This window comes from Rissa tridactyla, chromosome 3 (genome assembly GCF_028500815.1).
Source record: "Rissa tridactyla isolate bRisTri1 chromosome 3, bRisTri1.patW.cur.20221130, whole genome shotgun sequence".
NCBI lineage: Eukaryota > Metazoa > Chordata > Aves > Charadriiformes > Laridae > Rissa > Rissa tridactyla.
In genome coordinates, this window is record NC_071468.1 from 72,249,430 (window position 1) to 72,273,569 (window position 24,140).

General features: G+C 38.7%; 1 protein-coding gene across 3 annotated transcripts in view; it reads left to right on the forward strand.

Annotated features, from left to right (window-relative positions):
• CEP85L (centrosomal protein 85 like) overlaps positions 1-24,140 on the forward strand; it is a 152,940-nt gene that overhangs the window by 66,877 nt on the left and 61,923 nt on the right. For all 3 annotated transcript variants that reach the window (XM_054194337.1, XM_054194336.1, XM_054194335.1), the window contains one exon: positions 15,154-15,920. In XM_054194337.1, coding sequence (XP_054050312.1) covers positions 15,228-15,920 — 693 coding nt within the window. In that variant the 5' untranslated portion in view covers positions 15,154-15,227. The remainder of the gene's footprint in view (positions 1-15,153; positions 15,921-24,140) is intronic.

Genomic DNA, 24,140 nt, shown 5'->3' on the forward strand with positions numbered 1-24,140 from the left:
GGTCAAAGGACTGCTAATGTGCTTGGATACCATAGTGATGAGTACTATAAATATCCAAATATATGAGCCAACAACTGGAAATAAATTTATAAACATTAAATTCTTTCCATTATCAAAGGCGGCAGTTGAAACATTCTCTGCTCTCCCACCTCTGGCTCTGTACTCCTAACTGTGCACATCAGAAAACAAAATGAACATACAAACTCTCTGTCTTCTAGTTTTCATGGCTTGCAGAGAAAAGTGATCACCGAACTCTGAAATGTATTTCTTGTTGCTTGTGTTTAAGCTTGTTAGTTGTTTGTAAACACTGAACCCCTCTTCTCTTTTAATACTGTCTAGGAGTTAGTGCTCGGAAGACCGGGTAGCAAGACAGGTAGCAGCACTTAAAATAACTGCAGTTCTTATGTCATGTGATATGCTCTGTTTAAACATGAAGGTTGTGCTCAGTAGTGCTGGAGATTCAGTGGGTGCCCAGGGAGGCATGTTGGCATTGAACCAGCACCCCGTTTAGGTGCTAGGTAAACCACATTGTTGGGGAATTGAGATGCCAAACTGATTTTTTTTAGAATTTTGGTGATCAGCACCCAAAACTTTACCAAGGAAGGATTTTGTGTGTGTGTGTGTGTTGTTGTCTTTTTGTTTTGAATGCTTTAGCATGTTTTATCTTGATTAACTACAGAAGTTATCTCAAATCCGCAAGTTGGAGTTTGGTTACAGTTCTGTTCTCTGCAGTGGATCAGGTCTTTTACCCTGAGACTGTTTATATCATTTGTAGCAAGTGTTGTGTTTCATACTAGGGAGGATGGATATATAAGTTGGCAAAGGAACTTAGGGTCTTTCAGAATGAGAAACATTCTTCTAAAGCATTTATTATGATTAATGACTCACATTTTCTTACTCTTATGATTTAGTTATATTTGTCATTTTCATTTAATTCGTGTGCTAATTCATAAAATTTTCTAAATCGCAGTAACATCAGGGCACTAAACTCTTATTTTCTCTCTGGCACAGGCAGTGGGGGGAGAAACAATAACTTTCTTAGAAATGAATTGCCAGTGAGAGAATGAGGCAGTTATAAACTGCTGTTAATGGTGGTGGGTTTTTTTCAGAAATTATTTGCAAAGCTAAATATTTTCATTAGGAAAAGCTGGGATAAAAGACTGTACTGGGCATTATGGATTTCTCTCCTAATTTGGTATCTGTTTGTTTAAGCGTTAGTTATGGTTAAAATAAGCTCTTTCAGCTAGCTTTTTCAAAGCAGACAAATGGCCTTCAATTTTCTGAATATTTCTAAAAAAAAGTGACATAGGGGTTCGGATGAATAGTATATAACTGTCACTGCGTTACAGACAGACTTCACTAGCATGTGAAGAAACACTGGTAAGCATTAAGATCTGCATGTATATTCCAGGAAAACTTCAGAGTAATATTACTCTGATGGTAACATGCATGAGTGGTGTGTTTTTGTTTTCGTTTGTTTTGGTTTTTTTCCTCTAGCCTTTAAAATTATCTTTTGTGGCTTCTTTGATGGTGGACATATAAGGAAGTATAGTTCCCTACTAGAGGGGAGGCTTGTTTTTTACAGTGCAGAAATCCTCCTAAGAGTGTGAGATTTAGTTCTAAATATATCCTCTGAATTAACGCTGCTAATTTTACCAGTGTATTATTCACATTTGCTCAAACTGTCAACTGTCCTCCAAAAAAAAGCAAAATTAAGTCCTCAGAGTGTGTGTGGGGAAGGTGGAGGTCACGGAGGGCGGGTTGTTTATGGACGCCACAGAAATGTGAATCCCTCTCCTTTTGGTTCATGGGGTAGAGAAATGGAACAACATTCAGTTATTATCAGTCTTAATATCATGGTTTCACAGGTGTGTGTGTAAAAAGAAAATGTTAGAAGCTACAGTCAAAATGGTGAAACTCAGATGATGCAGTAAAAAGGGTGCAGGAAAATCGATGTTTTTCCAAATCTGTTTATTATATTGTAATCAGTTCTGTAGGATAGAATTCATTAACTTTTCCATATTTTGCCACTGTTGCTTTCAGAAATGTTTCTGTTAATAACAGGAATGTAAAATTCCTTTGGCAAGTATCAAGTTTTTGGTTGCTATAGGAAAATGTTGAGAATTACAGGTGGGTCTTGCCCTCCTTTCCCCCTAGTTTGTTCCTTTTTTTAGCTTCACTTGAATTTGCAAAGTTTAAAATATATGCATTATATCAGGGTAGCCAGTACTGCTCAGTGTAGAGAGCAGTGGGTGGAAGCAGTAAGGTTTACGTAGCGACATCAGGCTAGTTGTTGTAACACTTTGCCTCCTATTCTTCATTTGGGAAATAAGGATAATGATGGTTAATTTTTAAAGCATAAAAGGTGACGACTTCGTAGGATATAGAGCTATGCTCAAATCCAATTTAAGGTTAATCCTCTGGGACCTGAGCTGGGTTCCAGATGGTGACCTACATGAAGAGTAGGCGTTGACCTGTTATCAGAGACTCGAAGTGTCCAAGAAATTTTAATGGAAGGAGAGAGTCTGATGAGAGGAAATGAAGGGTTGAGTAACAAAGCTAATAATGAAAAAAGTTAGAAAATAGAGAGCTAGATTTACTTCTGCAATATTGTATTTTATTCCTTTGGGTATTTATTTTATGGTTTTTTAATGGTGTTTTTGTTTTGTGGGTTTTTTTTTTAAGTATCTTGTTTTTTCCCAAGTCTTGGTAAGTAATTACATAGACTGAGACTGCTAAGTCCTCAGCAGAACTATTCCAGTTGAATATAAGCTACTGTTAATGTATTATTCTGCTACCGTTTGGGGTTCAGCTTCTGAAGGCGAGAGATTTCCCCAGTGAGCTAAATTATTCTTGAGGCAGCAGTTAAATCTTTGGTATTCCTGGGTATGATTTCTGGCCCTTGGAAGGGATTACTGGTTGATGCAGGCCAGTGCCAAAGTGTATTAGGTAAATTGCTTGTGGTACATAAGCCACTTCAAGTGGTAGGTAGCAGTGGCAGCACTGCGGCAAGCTGGCTGTGTTTGTTGACCTGGCCTGACCTTTGCAGAAGAAGGAAGGAGGGAGGAGATAGACAGAGACAGTCTTGCTATGAAGCAGTGTGAAAGCCATCAAGCAGTATCCTCCTGCCGCACTGGGCCCGTGGCAGCCTTGCTGCTGTGGCTGCTTACAGCACCTGCTTCTGCTTGTGAAAGGATTTCTTTTTCCATCTGGGTAAAAGCTCATATGTAGGTGCTTTTATTATACAGAAGCTTATGTGGTGCTTGAAAGGGTCACCCATTAAAGGGTTATCAAGCAATGGAGCAGGCTGCCCAGGGAAGTGGTTGAGTCACCATCCATGGAGGTATTTGAAAGATGTGTAGAGGTGGTTCTTAGGGACGTGGTTTAGTGGTGGACTTAGCAGTGTTAGGTTAATGGTTGGACTCTATGATCTTAGGGGTCTTTTCCAACCTGAATGATTCTGCTCTATGGTTATGAGTTTGGGCTGGGGCTTCCAAAGTGAGAATGCAGAGGTAAACTGGGAGGATGACTACTGTGTGTAAACTCAACTGGGGGAAATCAGTAGAGGAAACAGGGTTGGAGTATGAGATTGGGAGGGAAAATGAAGACGAAGGTAAGTCTCCTCTTCCATGCTTGCATAGTGTGTCATAAAGCTGAAAGCTGCTGCTCCTGTTAGAAAAAGCTATTCTTGGTGGGCTGTGAACCGTTGTAAGAGATCCACTGCTTAGTGGTGTGCAGAACCAGTACCAGATGAATCTAAATAAGATACTTTTAAGATAAAGACCGTCTTAGTAGGACCCAGGATTAAATTTTCAGTAATAGATAATGATTTCAAAAACATAGCCAGAAATTCCAGTCTCCTTAGAAGCTGAAAGTGGGATTTAACCTTCAAAAGTTACTTGACATTAAATTATAGGCTTTGTTTCTGCCTGTACTTCTAAACAAAATTTAAGGGATTGATATACACCTTGGTCAACAACAACGGTTTAACTGCATGGAATGATAGTGCTCAGTGGGAACCGTCAGGTTTTGCCCTGGTTCCTTGGGTTAGAAGTCTCTCTCATGTGAGTCTCTCCTCATGTGACTTTCCTCACATGCACCTCCTTTTCCCTTTGTGTCTTAGGTGAGGTGCTTTCACTGCTGAAAGGCATCCGTCTAGCCAATTTGGGAATGCTGGTGGCACCTAGAGTAAGTTAGAGAGTTGGGATAATGCAAACAACTTTCCTTTGGAGCCTAAGAAAGTACAACTTCTGTTTGTCTTGGTATAGGAAAGTGGATGGGTAGGTATGTTCCTGCTACTGGATGTTCTCTTACAGAGAACAAAAATACCTGGGATTTTCTCTCTCTGGAGGGCAGGGGTGGATTTCTGTTCTAATGGGCCAAGTTACTCCCATGTTTTTGGAGTCATCCCTAAGTGGGGATGAAGAATTAATGCCAGTAAGAGGGAGTATCAGGTTGCTGTTGAAGTAGATGGTATTGCGGCATGAGTATCTTGCAGATTCAGAAAGGAAGGAGGTGTATTGTGACATCTGTAGTACTTTTTTTTTTTTTCCTTTAGCCATTACTTTTAATGAAGGTCCTAGGGGACTATTTGATTTCTGCGTGTCTTCACTGTTAAGTGCTTGTTGTTGGAAAATGGAATTGGAAGCTGTAGATGGCCTTCATAAAAAGGCAAATGCAAGTTAAAGTCTTGACTTTTAAAAAAAGAACCAAACACAAAGGAAAAAAAAATAATCCCTGTGGCAGTATAAGTTTTCACTCACACTTTTATTTCAGCAAAATAAAGTTGCCTGATTACGTGACTGCTGTTCTGGAATATTGCTTTATCCTCTTATCTGGGGGGCAAAAATAGAACCTGTTAATCTAAAAATCGTTCTACTTAGTTATGTAACTACTTCTTAAAAATAGCTCCAGATTGCTGGAAAAGATACTACGGGGTACAACATTTCAATTTTTTTTTTTCAGTTTCTGCTCTTTTACATAGAGCATCCACACTTCATACATAATATTTTTTTACTATTTTGGGGTGGCCAGTTGCATGTTGCTCACATGTATTCATACAGGAGCTTATGAACATCCTCTAGCACAGTTCTCTATCAGTTACTGCGTATGTACAGCAGTAATAATAACACCAAAGCTGAATGCTGAAGAGCTGGTAGGCAGAGAGGTACACAAAGAGAAAGCATCAAGGATGGACTGTCTCTTTGTGTATGTGGCAGTTAACTGCTGTGAAAGTTTAAGTTCGAAAATGATCGTTCAGAGCATCCTTTATTATGTTATGTTTCTAGAAATCACAATTATATTTGACTGTGGGTGTGCGATAGTCTTGGGATAAGGAGGCAAAATGCATAAATCAAAAGGTGTATTGTATTCCGGTACAACGAGTTAATTCTTTTAAGACATACTTCTATCTTAACATGCTTGGTTTTCTCATCTGAAGAGATTTTATGTAAGTTAGGTTAGCCTTTGTCTTTATAGATTAATTTAGCAGATGGCCATTGCAGGGTTGAACCAATAGCAGTTATTTATAACTTGTTTCTAGTGACTGCTGTGGAATAAAAATTTGCTCTTGGGGTTTACCTGCTGTTTACTTTAGATTCTCTGATTAGGTACAGTTTGTGAAATCTTTTCTGCTTCAATTAAATACCCCATAGTATTTGCCTTATGTGCTTTTAATGAATCTCTACTTTCATATTTTTCTAACATTGGCATCTGGAATAATTGAGTACAGTAAGGAAAACAGAATAGAATCTTGCAGTCATTGACTCTTCAGCAGAGAAAACTAATTACAGCATAATCATTTCCTGTAAAACTATTTCACCTGCTGCTTTTTGAACTGTATGCTACTTCGTTAAAGCTGTCCTTGTTGCACAGGTCTTCATTTTGGATTGGCAGCATCCCACCTCTAAATAGTGCTACTCTTCTTTACAGTCTCCTGTTAAATCATCTGCCAAATATGGGCTTCATGTGTGCGAGGTAATTTGACCCACATCTGGCTCAAGTGTAGGAAGCTATTACATTTATTTGAAGATGTTTCTGTTCTGGAGTTGTAGATTCTCTGAGTATTATCATGCTAGATATTGCTAGGCAAATTGCCACTTTAGAAAATTTTAGTAGGCAGTCCTATTTTGTATTAAATCTTAAAATACTAGTTGTCTTAAGATCGCTTAAGCAGGATGGCTCTACTTGGTATGTATGTGATATGTCGGGGGCTTAGGGGTTTTCTTCTCCTCTTTTTTCTCTCTGCATGTATGTAGTCCCTGTTAAAAAACTTAGTTTTATCACAGCAAATCCCAGGAGTTTTACTGTACCCCTCATAGGTGTTTGCCTTTGTTTGCTTGTGGAGTTTGTATTTGTTTTACCCTGTCAAAAACTGTTGCATTGACTTGGTACAGTCTCCCTGTAGTCAACTGTTGGAAAGCACAAAATGTTCTTAGAAGTTTTTGTTGAGCTTTATTTGTTGAAATACACTGCAAAGTTTTTATTAGTTGAGGCTTGTGATAACTGGTATTGCCAAACAGCTAGTTTAAAGTAACTTTTTTTTTTTTTAAGCAGAATGTGGATCACTTTACCTGATATTTTCTTGCACAAAAAGCTATATATTTCAAGGGAACATGTATTAATTTTTAATGAGGCGTGGTTTGGATGACAGGTCATTCTACTAGATGTCTTTTAATTTTGGTTAATATTGTGAACTTTAACCTCAAACCTGACTGCAGTGGAACATAGGAGAAAACTAATGGTTTCTATTAAGCTTGTCTCTTTCCTGTGCAGTGGTTTTTAAACTGATAAAGTCTGATCTTCAAAAAAGCAAATGTATAATCTCCATTGTGTGCTTTATTTTGGCACTGATTATGGTTTGATCACCCATGTGCAATTCTCTGGGAGAATATTCAAATTGCCTCTTGTCATCTAACTTAAGCGATAGAATTAGGAATTTTGGCTCTTGAAATGGCCACTGGAATGCGGAGATTGATTTGTAGTGCTAAGGTGAGATCATATGAAGACGCTGTCCTTCCATGTGGTCCACTGTGTCGTTTAATTGCATGCCCTCGTTGCTGAAATCTAACAGCTTCACTGATGAGTTTTTTTACCAAGTCTACGGTCTCGAAAGGCGTGATAGAAACCTGGTGTTGGTGTACAGCGATAGCTTCTTAGGTATAGGACAACACTTATTAAATAAATCAAATCTGGGAGTGTCTGCTGTGTCCTAATGAAAGTTGGTCAAAGAGCAGACTTCTAAAAGAGTATTTTAGTACTCTACCTACAAGTACCCTTTGACTGAATACAGTCAAAGAAGTAACTTTTACAAGGCGTGTTCCTTGTCAATACTGTGTTCTGGGGAAATAGGTAAATCTGAGTGAAAAAAGGCAATGCTTTATTTGGCAAGGTGAAAAACAGAACTTAAATAGTATGAAAACAGGGATATAGGGCTAATTTTCACTATGAGAAAATAATTTTCTTTTGCTCAATGAAAAGGTATAATTTTCTGTTGTTCAGTGACAATCAGTTTCTGTGTTAAGTTTTGTTAACTAAACTTTAGAACATACTTGTTTCCCACTCCTCTTTTTCCATATTATTTGAAAGTTAAGAGTGTTAGCCTCACTTTGGTCAGACACTGGAATAGGCTGCCCAGGGAGGTGGTGGAGTCACCATCCCTGAATGTGTTTAAGACTCGTTTAGATGTGGTGTTAGGGGATATGGTGTAGGGGAGAACTTTGTAGAGTGGGGTTGATGGTTGGACTCGATGATCCCAAGGGTCTTTTCCAACCTAAATGATTCTTACACTAAGTAGGATTGTTGCTCCCTTATCACCTCTCTGGTGAACAAGGGAGAAGTGAGTTTACCAGAAGGGTTGTGGAAATGAGTGAGGTGTCACAGATGGAAAAAAGGAAAGTCATTAACTGTAGGTGAGGAGAATAATGGAGTTGATACCAAATGCCCAGTTCATAGTAAGTTAGATGGGATATGTTAGGCAAGTTTCTGTTAAAGTATTTTCATACATATGTAATATTCCTTTTGTTTGTAAGGATGTCTTAGAGCTGTTTACCATTTGCTGGAACTCAGTGTGACCTTTGCATTTCCTTCCTTGCACAAGTGTGTATGCTACCCTGGTACTTCCGTGTACTAAAAATCCTTTAAACTCCTCTTGTAGTATTCTGTGATTTCTGTAGGTTGTGGGAGGCCTGTGAAGCTGACCTACCATTTATTCCTTCTTACATCTCTCTCTAATGACACGGCTCAGATATATTAGCTTTACCAGTATTTCATCATCTTGCTCTGTAATGCTGCTGTTTGAAGGAAGTAATAAAGGCAAAAAAATAGCTTCAATTTTTAAAAATTCCATGTCAGCTGCAACTTCTTAAGTTTGCATTTGTATGATTCAGGTTTGTACAGTTCATAGTCTTTGTGAATTATGCAGATTTTAAATTACTTCAGCTTTTAAAACTACCAAGTTTTTAGGTACAACTTGCATTCTTTCGCTATGCAACACAATAGATTACAGAAAATTCTCCAGGAATTAGTTTGAAATAAAGTAGAACCAACTCGGACTTTGCTATGCTTATGTAAAACAGTTCTGATTGACACTGACATTATGGCAACTGGTGATGATGGAAGCCAGTAAACTTGCTTTTTTTTCCCCAAATAACATTAATTGAACTTGCTTCTGGACACCATTTGACTGTTTTTTGCTTTGAAGGCATAGGTGTGACACAGGCAACTCAGTTTACTGGCAGTATTTTAGTATTTAATATTGTCTTATTTTAAATTAGCATTCATTAGGATTAAATTATACTTTGCTTCTGATAAGTTTTTTGTTAGCTATTCTTTTGTTTTAGTTACTTGCTGTTTAAACACAGTGCTTCATAAACAAATTATGTTTAGGAATTGTGTGAGCATTTGGGGCTCATTTTCTCATACAGAACTTGTTAAAAGTCTGAACACTTCTCTCTTGTGTCGGCAGCACTTCCTCTTCTGGTATAGCTTTCTATGATGCATGCTTTTATTTATTTATTCTTTGGAAGATGTTTATTTGCAGAGGTTTTGTCCATTCATTCACCTCATATTTTGACATGTTATACTTGAAGTAATATGAACAGGGCTTCTAAAAAGAATGGTGAAGATTTCTAGACAGTAAAAAACAAAAAAAAAAAAACAAAAAAAACCCCAAGCAAAACAAACTGACTAAACACAAACCATGACTGCTACTGTATCCTGCAAAGGCATGATTTTGCTTCCAGAGGTTGATGAGTCAGGCTCTTCAGGGCCTTTTGCTAGGGTTGGCCTCCTGCCTGTCCATTTTGAAGTTTCATATGGCTCATCTGATTGTCTATGCTACATTAAGGCTAGTCCAATTTGTAAGTAGGTAGGTAGAGGGGAACATACGCGTAGCATAAATACTGTTGTCATGGCACATCATCCTGTGGTCTTTGTTTTTCGACCAACTCCCTGAAGAGTTAGATTATTGCTAAAAAGCAATAGTTGGACTATTGCTGATAGTTGGACTGTTGCTGAAAGCAGCTATTTTGGAGAAGATTTCTAGGAGGCAGCTTGTGTGGTAGAGTGAAGACTCATGGCCCCTTCTGCAAGTCATATGTTGGACGCAGGAATTGCTTGTGGCTTGTTGCTGAGGTCCATGCAGTTAAAAGTTACAGAACAATTCAGAGAAGCATTCAGAAGAACCAACATCCTGCAATGAATGTTAGAACTTTTGTACGCTAAACTGCAGCCAGATTCAAGACCTTCAATTTGTATAATAGAGGCTCGGCTTCCCCTGTTCATCTTCTGCTCAGTTATTAGGAATAATTCAGTTTATTTTCCTGGATTGAGGCAATCTATGTCAGTGTTTTGGGGGGTGGGAGGGGAGGGCAGGAAGAGAAGGTCAGCTGTTTTTAATACTGGTGTTTTTCTCCATGGTCAGGGGTTTCTAATTATACCCTGAATAAAATATCATATTTCAAAGTCCTTCACACAAGGAAGGTTCTCTGTTTTCAGTGGCATTAGATACCTATGCATTGCATGCATTTTGATTTTTATTAGTATTGGGTAACTGTATTAGCTGATTGCTCTGTTCTTGTTTGGTAATAGCTTATTGGGAGGAGTGAAGAAATTGTCACATATAGAAGTATATCTTGTAGATGGGGCTTCTTATAGAACTAATTTAATTTTGCAGCTAGAGAAGTTATTCAGGGTTACAGTGAACCTTCTCTGTCTCTGGTGTGTTGACTGACAGTCAGGCAACAGATAAGGATTTTGAGTAGCTGAATGATGGTGTTGTGTATCTGACCTGAGAAATGGCTTCTGAGATTTTCTTCTAGGTATGATGCACATAGTTGGCACTAGTGGTTTAAAAAGCATAGTACAGGAAAATGTAAATGAGTCGGAGGCCTTCATTAACTTCATATTGGAGGGTTTCTTTCTTCTCCCCTTTCTTCAGAACGAAGTATCTGCTGTGCTCTCTCCCTGTGATTAGGTTTTTATTACGACCAAAATTGATTCTGTTACATTATTTTCTATGCCAGATATATAGTAATAAAATAGTTCAGAAGCGTAACACAGGATAGTAAGAAAGCCATACGAAATGCTCTTCTTTTTTTACTCCATCTGCTGCTATTGTGTGGTAGAAATCTTGCAGCATGTTTTTAAAATTCAGTTTTTCTAATTCTCTTACTTATCTGGTTTGTGAAGTATTGGATCAGGTATTAAAATGTTATGCCTATTAGAAAAGTGCGCTTGGGAGCTTTGCAGTGGGCCCCAAAAAAAGTTATTAGGGTAATTGAAAAGCAAAATTTGACATATAATTGTGACGCTGCTCAAAGGAAAAGCAGTAACAACTAGCTATATTTTTTTTTTCTCCTGTCTCTCAAGTTTTCATTAGTGAGTGCAGTCTTAAGCATTGAAAGACTCTGACACACGAGCTGCGTTTAAGAGTTTTTGTAATCTTCAAATAAATACTAGCTCAATGAAGTGAAAAGTGAGTAATGCTGAGAAGAGAGCACTTAATTCTGAACTAGGCATTTCCTTACCCCTGACTGTATGGAAGGGAAAAATCTGCTGTTGGATAAAGTAGTCTTTGGCAGGATTTGGCCAGAGGGAGCTTATTCCCATGACTATAGAAGAATAACTTTTAAGTCTGATGGTGCTTTCTGGATTCTTTCCTATTTTCAATGAAATTTTTGAATTTCATGCTTTTTGTGTTGCGAGGAGATGTTTCAGAATGCAGACTGGTTCTCTTTCCAGCTGAGCCTGCAGTCAAGGCAGACTGAAGCAATATGCTCTGAGAAGAAGTGTGAATTTTCTCATATGTTTCAGTGAGCGTTAATGGGAAGACTAATTAGGACAACTTGAAGCCAAAATAGCTGTGTTTCACTTTAAGACAAATTACCAGAGACATCCATCAGCTGTAGTTGGATGTATGTGACATTCCAAGTTTAAATCTGCTTGAAGAATTTAGTGTCAGAAGTGAGGAAAATAAGTTTAAATCTAACTCAGGGTTTAAATTTAGAGTAGAACAAGGAAAATAAAAAAATCTGCCACATATGAATAACTCTGTACTCTAATAAGAAGAGGTGAAGGAGATCATATACTTCTAATTATTATTGGGTTTAATTCTAGTTTGAAGTCTGCATGTAGATGATGTTAAGTCAGTATTTCAGACTAGAAATGCTACATTAAATACTACTATAATTTTCTTGATACAGAACTGTATTGAACTTTACTGATACATGCATACAGATAGGGTTTCTTCTCTTACCTTTCTCTTGCAGATGTGATATTTCTACTCATAGAAATCTGCATAGCCTAAAATATAGGTCCCCACAGTCAGTTCTTTCTGAATACCAATATACTCTTATTTTCTTTAGATAGAAAAAAGCCAGTGGCTGTTTCCTTCACAGGACTGAATCTGACACAACACAAAGCCAGCTTCAGTAGGTACAGTACGGAAGTTAGTTTGCTTGAACGTTCCAAAGGCAGCAGCCTCTGGCTAAGGAGTACCTGTATAAGAAGTGCATTTCTTTTTACTGTGTGTTTTCCTCCCTGCTCTCCCTAGGATAGTAGGAGGAGAGCAGGAGACTCCCTGCTCTTCTGCTGCATCCTTCCAGAAAGCAGGGCTCTAACCCTGTGCTTTCCATCTCATAATATATATGTTCCAAGATTCCAGCTCTATCATGTCGTATGCCTTTCACCTTCTTATCACTACTTTGATGTTCTCAGCCAAAGATGGGTCATGACTTTGACTTCTGTTGCAGAGCAGGGATGGAAGCTGGTAGCCCTGGCTACACAGAGTAGCAAGATGTATGTGGTTTGTAGTGGCTATCTTTGCAAGCGTCCACTGTGCTACAAGAGAAGACAGGAAGGCAGAGCTGAGAGAAACTGGTACTGCATGTGGCACAGGCAGATCGGTGACATGTGGTGGCCATATCACCATTTTGGGAACTTGCAGTATTGCACATCACTTGCTCCACTGCTTTAATAGCTGTGGGCACAAATGTGTTTGGTCAGAATACTGTGATTCCTTCCACTTGAAATAGGTTGTGTGGCCTTCTGTCTTTCTCTTTAAAACGTTCTACCTTTTGAGCAATATCAAGACAGTGAAAACAACCAAGGAAAATGTTTCTCTCTGCAGTATAGAATTTTTAAGGAATAATTGCAGGGAGGAGGCAAGGTCTTTCATCTTGCACATAAAATCTGGTACCTCACGTTTATTAGCAACATGATCCATCAGGTAGCAAGTAGGTGGTATTCTACTCTCCATTTCACTTTCTCTAATGTGAGCATCCTGTGTGTATTTTATGGCAACCAACAACAGCCTATGAATAAGTCTTAAACTGTTGGTCCATTTCAGCCAGCTCTGGCAGTTTTGTCAAGTCTTAAAGATAGCTGTGTTCTCTAATTACTGTGAAAGTAGGCAGCTGGGTAGAGACAAGAGACAATGTGGTGTGAGTTTATGCTTTCAAATGGGAGGGTACGTGGTGGGGTGGTGACTCATTGGGAGGCAGGAAAGCTTCAGCAAGAATTCTCACTTTCTTAGGAGTCCTGGTTCCTTTATGAGCCAGAAGACAAGTATGTAATAAACAGGTATCAGTCAAGGAATTGTGTATTATTTTGTGGGCTATAATGCATTTTTTTTCTCATGAGGAGAGTGCAGGGCTGTATTATTTTGTGTTGTGCTGGAAGCGCAAGGAGTGAGGAAGCCCACTCCCAAATAGGCAGGAGTATTCAATTTGGAGGTAAGGATATCTTTATTTGGATACATACAAAAAGAAGTGCTGCCATTTTAAAAAGTTGTTGCACCCTTGGAAGCTCTCTTCTTTTTTCCTGTCTGTGGTATGGTATATTGAGTCAAATATATCCTTTCAAAGTGTGCCCAATTAATAATGTGTCCTGGCTTTCACCAACCACACTAACCTATTGTAGCCATCAAACTGGGTATGCCAGTTGGACTTCTAGAGCAATAGTTTTTCTAATTGTCCCACTATGAACTCTTGTACCAGCTGACAAATCCCAAAGAAATAAGTTCTCTCTAGGTTAGGATGAGAGAGAAATAAGAGTGTATCTGTTTTACTCTTGGCAAAAAGGACCCCAAAAGAATCTTTTAATTAGAGTAATTTCATTCTGTCTATCTGCCGTGAACCTAACAAGCAATCTGAGCTTGCTAATGTGCAGCCTTGGGAGATGATCCTCTAATGAGAGGATTAGGTGTTTATTTCTGGTTGTCCACAGCCTGTGATGCTAAGCTCATGTTGCTGGGCATAGGAAAGCTCCCACCCAGTCCCAAGTAACCTCTCCTTTACCTCTCTGATCTTTGCTCTTCTGTCCCCTCCTGAGTATCACCTCACTGATTTCTCTGTTCTTGATATTTCAGCTTGGGATAGATGTCATAAATTATGTTACACACGGCTTTTGTGTGGTATTGTATTTGGGTCTGTAAATAACGCAAAACCTAAATGGAATATGAAATTTTTCAGAATCTTGGTTTTTTAGCAAATCACCTGGGGAAGTGTCATGGTTTAACCCCAGCCAGCAATTAGGCACCACACAGCTGCTCACTCATGCCTCCCCCTCGGCCCCCAGTGGGAGAGGGGAGAGAATTGGAAGTGTAAAAGTGAGAAAACTTGTGGGTTGAGATAAAAACAGTTTAATAATTGAAAAGAAATATAACAATAATAAAAAAAGTGTAAGGACAAGGAAAGTAAGAGAGAGAGACAAATACAACCCAACAAAGACAAGTAATGCAAATGAAAACAATTGCTCACCACCAACTGACCGATGCCCTGCTAATCCCCAAGCAGCAGCCCCTCTCCAACCTCCCCCCTAGTTTTATTGCTGAGCATGACATCACATGGTGTGGAATATCCCTTTGGTCAGTTGGGGTCAGCTCTCCCAGCTGTGTCCCCTCCCAACTTTTTGTGCACCCAAACTTACTCGCTGGTGGGGCGGTGTGAGAAGCAGAAAAGGCCTCGTCTCTGCGTAAGCACTGCTCAGCAGTAACTGACACAGCCCTGAAACATCAGCACTGTCTCCAGCACAAATCCAAAACACAGACTCCTACTAGCTACTATGAAGAAGATTAACTCTATCCCACCCAAAACCAGTAGTTTGAAATCGATGAGTTTGAAAAGGGATGAATAGTTCTGTCCAAGAGGCCATCACTAAACTGGCTTGTCTCCAACACTGCCATTTTACAGAGTGCATTTAGCCAATTGTTTTGTCTCTCAAAAATGAGAAGGGTGATGGAAGAGCAACCGGTCCTGGGACTCCTGAATTGTGATACCTCTACCCTTTATGATACAGAAGCTACTTAATATTAGGTGAGGTGGGGGAGAAATCCAGTCTGCCACCTTAATGCTGGGGAATAAATGCTGCCTTCTGCTCACAGCCTGAGAAATGTATCTGGAGATGCTGTTACCACTGTTAATACAGTTTTCTTTTTGTAAGGATAGCACCTGAGCAAAATAAAACTGAAAATGTCCCATTTCATATGTTTCCATTCTCATAATCTTGAATGGTTTAGAACACCCTATTTTGTCAAGAAACCTGTTTCCTTCTATTTTTGCATTTCACCTTGAATTTGATATTTTGTCCTCTGGGCACTAATGTTAATATGAGTTCTGTATTGTACTTATTTACATCATAAATCTCTCTTCTCAGATCATTCAACTTCAAGTGGTACATCCTCGTTTAAGCCCAGCCGTTCACTGGTTTCTATTCCCACTGCCCATGTGATGCCGTCTAATGCCAGCTCTTCACTTTCCAAACACAGGGAAGCTTTCAAGTCTGATGGCTCAAAATGGAGTACAAGCTTTGTACGGTCAGGAGGAGGCAGAAATCAGGGTGCCCTGGACAATTCTCTTGACATGAAAGATGCAAGACCTGTCAGAAAATGGTCCTCCTTGTCTAAACTCAGCTCACCAAATACCTTCAGCCAAGATGGTAGTAGTCATTCAGTGGACTCCAGGGCTAGTACAGATAAAGCTGTGTCACCACAATTAAGGAGAAATGGGCCAAGTTGTTTGCATGATAGCATGGAGCTGCTAAAAATTGACGACAAAGAAATGGGGAAAAAACGATCTTCTCTACTGGACTGCAAATACAAATTTGAAACGTGCAGCAAAGATGATTTTGTTTCAGATTCCTCAAGCAGGAGACATGCCTTAGACTTGACCTATAGTGCCTTACCTGAAAGCAAACCTACGGCAGCCACTTGTGAAGCTTTGGGTCAGAGATACGCAACTCTGGGACAACAGGCTGTGAGCGGAGCTCCCATACAGCCAGCAGTGAGGACTCAAATGTGGCTTAAAGAACAGTTACGTGCAAATCCCCTGGACTGCAGGACTGCTGAGGAGCCCTACGGCGTAGCTGCATGGCATGTGCAGCAGCTCGAAGATTTTAGAACGGGAGGTGAACAACCTGTGCAGGTACGGCTAAAGTTTGGTGTTTGCTGCCATCATGTGGCATCATGTGTTATACCTGAGGAATAACATCAGGTAGTTTTTAATAAAACAGGAGAGGGAACAGGTCCCTCTTAACCAGGTGATGATGTTCTTAAACTTTGATTGGGGATGCTGCTGCTTGCTTCTCAGTATTACCTGAGTGCTAATGTGTTTTTTTTTCTGACACCTGCTTACAGTTTACTCTGATTCAGTGTGCCTAACTATATGAGACTAGTGTCTCTTTTTCTGAAGCCAGATAGAGTAGCTCTTAAGAGAGTCTTTGGTCACAGTTTAGTGGGGGAACGTTGAATGTATTTTGATCTGAATGGATTTACAAAGGGGCTGCAGTTTTACATTCACTGAAAGAGGAATGACTCCTGCGTACTGCAAGGATGAATATTCAGTATTGCAATGCCTAGAATTTAAAAGCTGAATTCAGTTTGATATTACTGCGTATTTTTTTAACTAATTAGAATTAATTAATAATCATCAATTAATCTGATTTATTTAAATAAAAGAATATGTAGGGTTTATGTGTCATACTTGAAGTATTTTCGTATAGAAAACATCAAACTTGGTTTTAAGAGACAGATAACCCTTTCTAACACGATAATTGCCATCTTTTGTTTCCAGCTTTTACCCTAATGGGAAAAGGTAACTTGTTAAGGAAGGCAGTACTTAAAATCTAAATGTTCAGGTTTACCTACGTAGGTAAACTTGACTTGCCAAAAAAATCCCAAATGGATTACAATATGTAGATTTTCCTGTAAGGCAGTTTCAGGTTAGTCTAGGATATTATCTGAGCAGAGATAATCTATCTGTATGTGCAAATACCTGTTTTCTCCGGCCTGAAGATATATTAAGTAACTTATGAAGAGTTGTGTTCAAATTTTGTTGTTTCCTCCATTGTGTATTGAAGGAAAAACTGACAAGTTCAGAGGTTCTTAAGATCCAATTTTACTCTTAATAGTGATCTGGATTTTTAGTTTTTTATATTATTTTTAACCTTACAGAACTTGAATACAATTAATATGGCCGAATGATCATTAATCCTCGTGGTTCTCTCTAAAAACCTGACATCGTTCCACATGGCCCCCCTTTTACATTACTCTTGCTACTACAGAAACCCGCATCTTTCTCTAAGCTTTTTGAAGATTTCAATGGTGAGAATTTACTCAGGGAGAGAGTGGAGGCTGAGGTGTCCCCTCAAAGCCAAAGTGACAGAAACCAGCTCAGTGCTGAGGCTGGGTCAGGGGCTCTGCCAGCCAGCCTCTTGGCAGCTGGCAGATATCAGTTGTGTTGGAGAGCACACGAGGGGTTTGGGGAGTGATACAGGGTACCGTGGAGAGGCTAAGTCCATCCATTCATTCAAGTCTTCCCGACACCTGTGAGACCTGTAGCTGGCTGCAGCTGTCAGCAGTGCTGTCTGTGGGGTTTGCATGCACATTACTGTGCCTGGTGGTTCTCATTTAGAGTTATATATTTATATTCAGAGTAACCTTTATTTACTTCTTTCCTTCATTTAGGTATATGTCTCTGTGTCATCTTCTACGTACCTTTCACAACACTTTGTTTAGGATGGCTATTTCAGAAACTCTTGTGTAGGTCAAAACAACTCCCAGCTTTTTAGTTTGTCTCACAAGTGCTTTCTCGCTCTGATTGTGATCAAATAGTGTCTCCTTTTTGTATGAAGGCAAAGTTTCGTGTGTGAAACAGATGAAGCCCTATACGTATTATTATGGTTATTCAAAAACTTTGTTCGTGCAGGCATTGATGCTGAGATGTGTTTTGAGGACAGAGCCAACAGGGGGAGCACAAACATTATTTATCTTTTTGGATGAATTCATAAAGTGGTGCTGCACCTTTTTAGGTTTTTAAAATTATAAGATTATAGGATGAAGTTTTGCTTAAAACGGTTTGGTGTTTTTTTTTCTCTTGCTCCTGTTATTTATATATCTGTATCAATAATTGATATATGTGTTACAAGACCTAGCTAGCCCCTGATTTGGGAAGCAGTGATACTATCAGCTGTCTGGTTAGTCCTGGAATATAGGGCAAGTCCTTGAAGCTACGACCTTTGCTCTGCTTACCCTGACTTCCCGCTTAATTGTGTGGAGGGGCCATAAGGGGCCTTAGCAAGCACTTTCAGTTCCTTGTGGCCTTAGCAAACACTTTAATTGGTGTGATTTGGAGTTGCGCTGGTGGGCCTTGAAATGTGACTTGTTACATTGAGATATGTTGAGATATTTTATGATTCTATAATTGTGCTATGATTTTATTTTTTTTCAAAGATCACTACATGTGCACCTGGGCACTGATACGCTATTATTTCTGAGAAACTGAGAAAACTACAATCCAAAGTAGAATACATTCCTAGGAAGGAGAGAGCAGAAGGTGTAAGATTTTGCTAGAGGAAGATGGTGATTTATAAAATGTGAAAAAAGCACCACCTCTACAGAAACTTTTTTTATTTTTCTTTTCCCCTTGGTGGGGATTATTTTTGCTATTTTGCTTTTAATAAGTATGTATGCTGATGGAAATGCGATGGTTTTTACAGGACTGAAAAAATTACGGTTTATAATCCTTTAAAACCACTATTGCCGTGAAGAGAAAACAAAGTGAACTTTGCTTTTAACTGAGAATCTGTAGAAGCTTTGTGTATCTTTAAGGTAGGCCGGTAGAGGGAGAGACTATAGAGGGCGGTTTTCTCTAATGAAGCAAGAATAGACTGCAGCAATTTTCTAAGTTGGTTTCAAGGACTACTGGTTCAGGAACAGCTATTGGACTTAATAATATGGTATACAAATTTTTATGCTTTTACAGACTAGTATAGACGGTTTACCCCAGAAAATTCTGAATTAGGGTTATTTTTATAAAATCTGACAAGCTTTGAATTTAAGTTTACAGTAAAGGATAATGTATTACAGCCCTTAAAAGCTGTTCCAAGGTTAATTACTCTCAAAATTAAGATTCTCTGCTTCCTTAATAGTCTGAATTTAACTGAACTCAGCATCTACCTGTTGTGTTTTCGTTATGCTTTGCTCCCCAAATTAAAAAGCCTATATTGTGGCTTTTCCATTCCAATTGTAAACCATGATTTTTAAAAAAGATCTTTACTGTGCATTGTAAGGGAAGCTCAGAGTGTTGGGTGGAAGACCTACAGCTACACTGAGATTCTCTTTCAGGATATGGTCAGGTTTGCAGCTTCAGAAAAGGTGTGGTGGATCAACAGAATGCCGCTTTAGAGAAGGCGCATCTTTTAGCTGTGGGTGTGGTGGTTGTACATTTCAGAAACAAATCTCCAAAGGGGATCTGGTCTCTTGTTATTGTGTAGTGTCATGGAATTGTGTACGAAAATTCATTTCTCTAGCTAACGTGTGCTATTTAATGTATACTTTTTGAAGATAAACATTCTCCTATGCATTTCCAAGGAACAGATTTCAACAATACTTCAATGAAAATAATTTCCATGCAGAATTTATATTTCACTTACACTTAATTATTTTCAGTGTACAGCTGATCTTTCAGCAGACATGACCGTTGTAATACCTTCTTTTTTTAACCTCCAAAGTAAGGAAGTGTGTGATTAGGCCTGTGTTAAGGGAAAAAATGCTTATAATGTGCAGTTCCCATTTTCCGAACTGGGAGGCCGTGCAAATCTGGATAAAAAGGCAGTATGTTTTCATGTAAAGGCATTTCTTAAAGCCTGATCCTATTGTCTGTATGTACTTAGGTGCATACTGTATGCTAGATCCAGAAATGAGGTTTAAAATGGAAGACTTTAAAATTGTGGGAGAGTTTTCAGAAGGTCGCATATCTACTTATTAGCTCGGTACAGTGCTGTAGGCATCACATGATGAATATCTGTTTTTTCCAGTGTATGGGACATCTGTGTTATTTCTTCATGGTGTGCTAACTTCTGTCAGAACATAGCAGAAATAATAGATGGAAATTGTTTAAGTGCATCTTTTTCCTTTAATGTATCTGGTTTACTGGTTTTTATTTAATGAGGAAAATGCTGCCTTGTTCATACCATGTGTATAGAAGTTACTGGAAATTAAATTTTAATGCACTGAGAAATTTAGAGATACTGCAACAATCTTCATTTCAAAAGAGAAGGAAAAAAGTAAACTGCATGCATACCTAAACATTAATAAACAAAAGTTGTAAAACTTTGATTGAAAGAAAAAGTTATAGCATTCTTCAAATAATATTGTTGCCACAGAAAACTTTATTCTTAAATGTCAACTCAAAACTAGTTTTTTTAATGATTCTGTCAGATTGGAAAACTAAGACCGCTTAATATCAACATTTTTTTCCCGTGTCTCATTTTGATGAAACCATACTTTTCAGCAAGATAAAACTTTTTAACATGAAGAATTATCACCTTTAGTTAGCAGAGTGAACTCCTTCACTGTGAGCCACAATTAAGCTTTTATGTTCTGTTCCTTTTGCTTGAAGTTAGTAGTCCAAGAACTGGGATTGCGTTCATTACAGTGCATATGTGGCTCAGTCTGGAGTAAGCGCTAGCAGACGATGGGAAACCAAACTTGGGCCATGCTTGATTGCAAAAGGAGCCTTGGCATTGGTTAACCGGTAACTTGCCAATTTCAGATGTTGTCTTAAGAGAATGCATGTTTCAGTTTCAGCAGTATATTTCAACTTTTGTTGAAGAATCTGTAATTTTCATTGCTGGCTGAGAGAAGGCTGCTGGAGTTGTTTTTTGGAGTTGTTTCTACATGCTAGTGGCAGAGTTTCTTGTAGACTTCCTTTGCAATTTTGGGTCTGGAAGTATGTGATTGTTGGTGGCAGTAGACTCATCTTTTTCCTTTTATTAAAAAAGGATATGTGTTTTTTGTTGTGGTGTTTTGGTTTTTTTGTCAGGGCTAACTCATTTGTCTAATTTTAGCTATAAAGCTGTCACAGTAGTTTCCCAGAGATAGGAAAACTTTTGAAGAAGAGCATACAGGCAGTAAGCTTTGTACAAGCCCAAGTAGCGTATCAGTGAATTGCCGTTCTGTTGTGAAAACCATTTTTATTCTTTAGACTAGAATGGGCTTCATATCAACTCTTGTTGTTGTGATATGCTTCGTGCCATCGATGTCAAGCACCAGCAGAAATCCTCCTAAATAATACCTAACTGTAACTGTTACAAAAGATATCCCTTGTGTTTAAATTTACAGATTTTTTCTTAAAAAGCAAAGTATTTCAAGATTATCAAAGTAAGTGATAAAGTGCTTACGGTGATGTAGCTGTGCAAAGTTTTCTGCTTTAAATGCAAACAGATGGGAATTGATATTACTATAGCAACATTAAAATGCTCTAGATGTGTAGTTTGCAGAAGCTATTTTAAATGTTTACTGCAGATATTTCAGAGCAGATGAGAGAAAACCTTTCGTTTTGATTATCTGTGCCGCCCCAGCTAGTATTGCCCGAGCTTTGGAGCAGGTAGCATAGAGTAGAATGTGGATGCCTTTTAATGGTAGAACTTAGATAAACTTTCAGTTTTCCTAAACATACCGGCTTTTTCCTGTGAAAAATCTTTTTGTAGATCCAGTTTAGGTGGCTCTCTTGCAGATAAGTGAACCACCCCACAACAACGGTAATCATCTGGAAATCCTGAGCGTGAACGTGAGTAGATCAGCTCTGTAATATATTCAGGACTTCTGAGAAGTGCTGGATCAACAGTGTATGTGCTGGATCGGGGATGTGCTGTTGGCAATAGAAAGCTGGAAGCTGGGGCGTCCCCCACCATGTGAGCAACATCTGCCTCATGTGCATGTGTGTTAAGACTGTTAATATGCATATGTATGGCATTAAGTTTACTGTACAATGCATATGTGTTCGTGCGTTTTGTTCCCAGGTTGTACTTGGGAAAGAGAGATGCTAAGAGTAAGCTGTTTGGCCCCAGTCTGGCCACCATCTTTCCCAACATATCTCAGGTGTGTAGAGCTACCTTCTGGGCAAATAACTCCAGCAGAAAGCAAGCTCTTCTTGGTCACGGTCATTCCCAGGGACCCGTGGGGAATGTACATCATCCTATAAAGGGCCATAGAAGAAGGTCCTGTAAGAAGCGTAGGTTGCATGCTTAACATGAGGATAAGCTATGGACTGGGTGATTGCACTGGCAAGTAACAAGTGGTATGTCAAATACGGCGTGAGGGCTCCCACGCTGCACACTTGACCTGTGCATAAGTGGTAAATCCGGCTTGTTAAGGCTGTAGCACAGTCCTTGCGTTTGTACAGATGCACCTACTGTTCCTGTACGTGGCAGTGTTAAGGGCTTCGTAGGCAGTTACCATAGGGCAGTTACCATAACCCTTGTTAATGGTCATTCGTTTTTTAGTTGTTTTGACAGCTGCTTCTTTTGATACTACTGGATAACACTAAAGGCTTCTGGCTTTTAAGGTGATCCTGTGAACCGCAGGTGTCAAAAAAGGTGGAACTAATAATTATGCTTTCACATTTAAACTTAGCTTATCCCTGTCTCAGCTGCTGCAGGCTGCTTTTCATGGGTGTAATTGTTTGCATCTACAGCATCTGTGCTTTTGCTCTCTTTAGGTAATTTGCTGCGTGCTGTCAACCCAACATAGGTGTTTTGTTCTGTCCTCCTGCTGTAGCCACGTCATTTCCTCTGAAGTAAATGTTCTACGGAAATCCCATTTTAAAAATTTGATTTCTGCTGTCCACTTTGCAGAAATGTTGTTACTTGAAGGCTGCAGATCTTTTGTAGATCTTTAGATGCAACTCAGCTGTAGCAGTGAGCAAACTACAGTAACTGCTGACGCATACTTGGATTTCCTCGTGTACTCAGCAAGGCTCTAGATGGTTTTTTTTTACTCAATGGCAGGTAGATAATTGTGTGCAGCTTTTAGGATGGCTTTCTGATAAAATAGGTCTGTGAATGCTTTCTCTGTCAGATTGTTTGTCTGACAGTATGGAGTCTGCGTATTTTTATTCAGATAGTTTGAAGTGTCTACGTTATCATTGCAAATCCCTCAAGACAAGACTTGAGAAAGAAACAGAGCCTCACAGAGGCTCACATCAGCTTCACAAGGATAAATGCGAGGACCAGGACCAAGACAATAAGCAGAAAATTGAGTAGCAGGTTGAGACCTCTGTTGTTAGCAAGATCCATAATGTGCATCTGTCTCTTGTGCTTGCAGCAGACTATTGATTGTAGCTTTGGGTTGCTCTTTCAGTAGTAAGCAATGTAGATTCACATGAATTTCATTGTGTCCTCGGCTGTTTACCTGTTTTTAGTTTCTGCCACTTAAGAAAAGAAAAAAAAAAAAAGGTCCGTTTACAATAACTAGATTTTTTTATTTTCCCAAAAAAGGAATCTGGATGCTCCTACAAGCCTTTTTACCCAAATACCTTAAAAATAAATAAATAAAAATTAAAGTTAATGATAGCTTTTATTTTACTACTGAAGAACCCATTAATGGAGAAAAGACTTGAATTTTTATACAGTTTGTTTGACTCTTTGTTTATTTACTTTTTAAAATGTGTGCGGCACTCTTCAGGCCCATTTGATTTTCAAAAGAATGGCTGTTCTCAAGACTTGCTCTGTTTCAGCAATAGATTGTTGAAACTTTATTTTTTAAAAGAAGATTTCTGTAGGTGAAAAAAACCCAGCTTTCTCATCTGGGCAAAATGTACCCCTGTTAACCAGGAGTGTTTCCTACCCTTCTAGGGTTTGGCATCGTGCAGTGTGGTAGGTCGCATTTTGCCAGCAGCGTGCCATGTACGATTCATTGCAGCTTTGCAAATGCCTTATTAAGAATCTAGATTGGGCTGGCAGAGGATGCATCCTTAGTGCTTTTAATAGCACGTACGCAATAGCTTATTTTAAGATAGTATTAATAACTTAGCAATTGTGTTTTATATGTAGAAATATATATATAAAATTAAAAAATTAATAGGACCACTCAACCCTAACAGTGAAATGTTGACAAAACTTCCTTTTAATAACCAGCTAAGTTTTTAGGGAAGATCACAAGAGGGCAGTGTTTTACAGTTTTATATTTTATACAAAAATTGAACTTTCAGCATTTTTTTAATGTAAAAAAAAAATATAATGGCCTTATAAAGCAATCTGACTAACTGTCAGATATTAAAATAATTCTAGGGCTTGTTTTAAATTATTTAAATTACCAGGATTCTTACTCAGAAGAGCATCAGTTTTTAAAGGAATTTTTATAA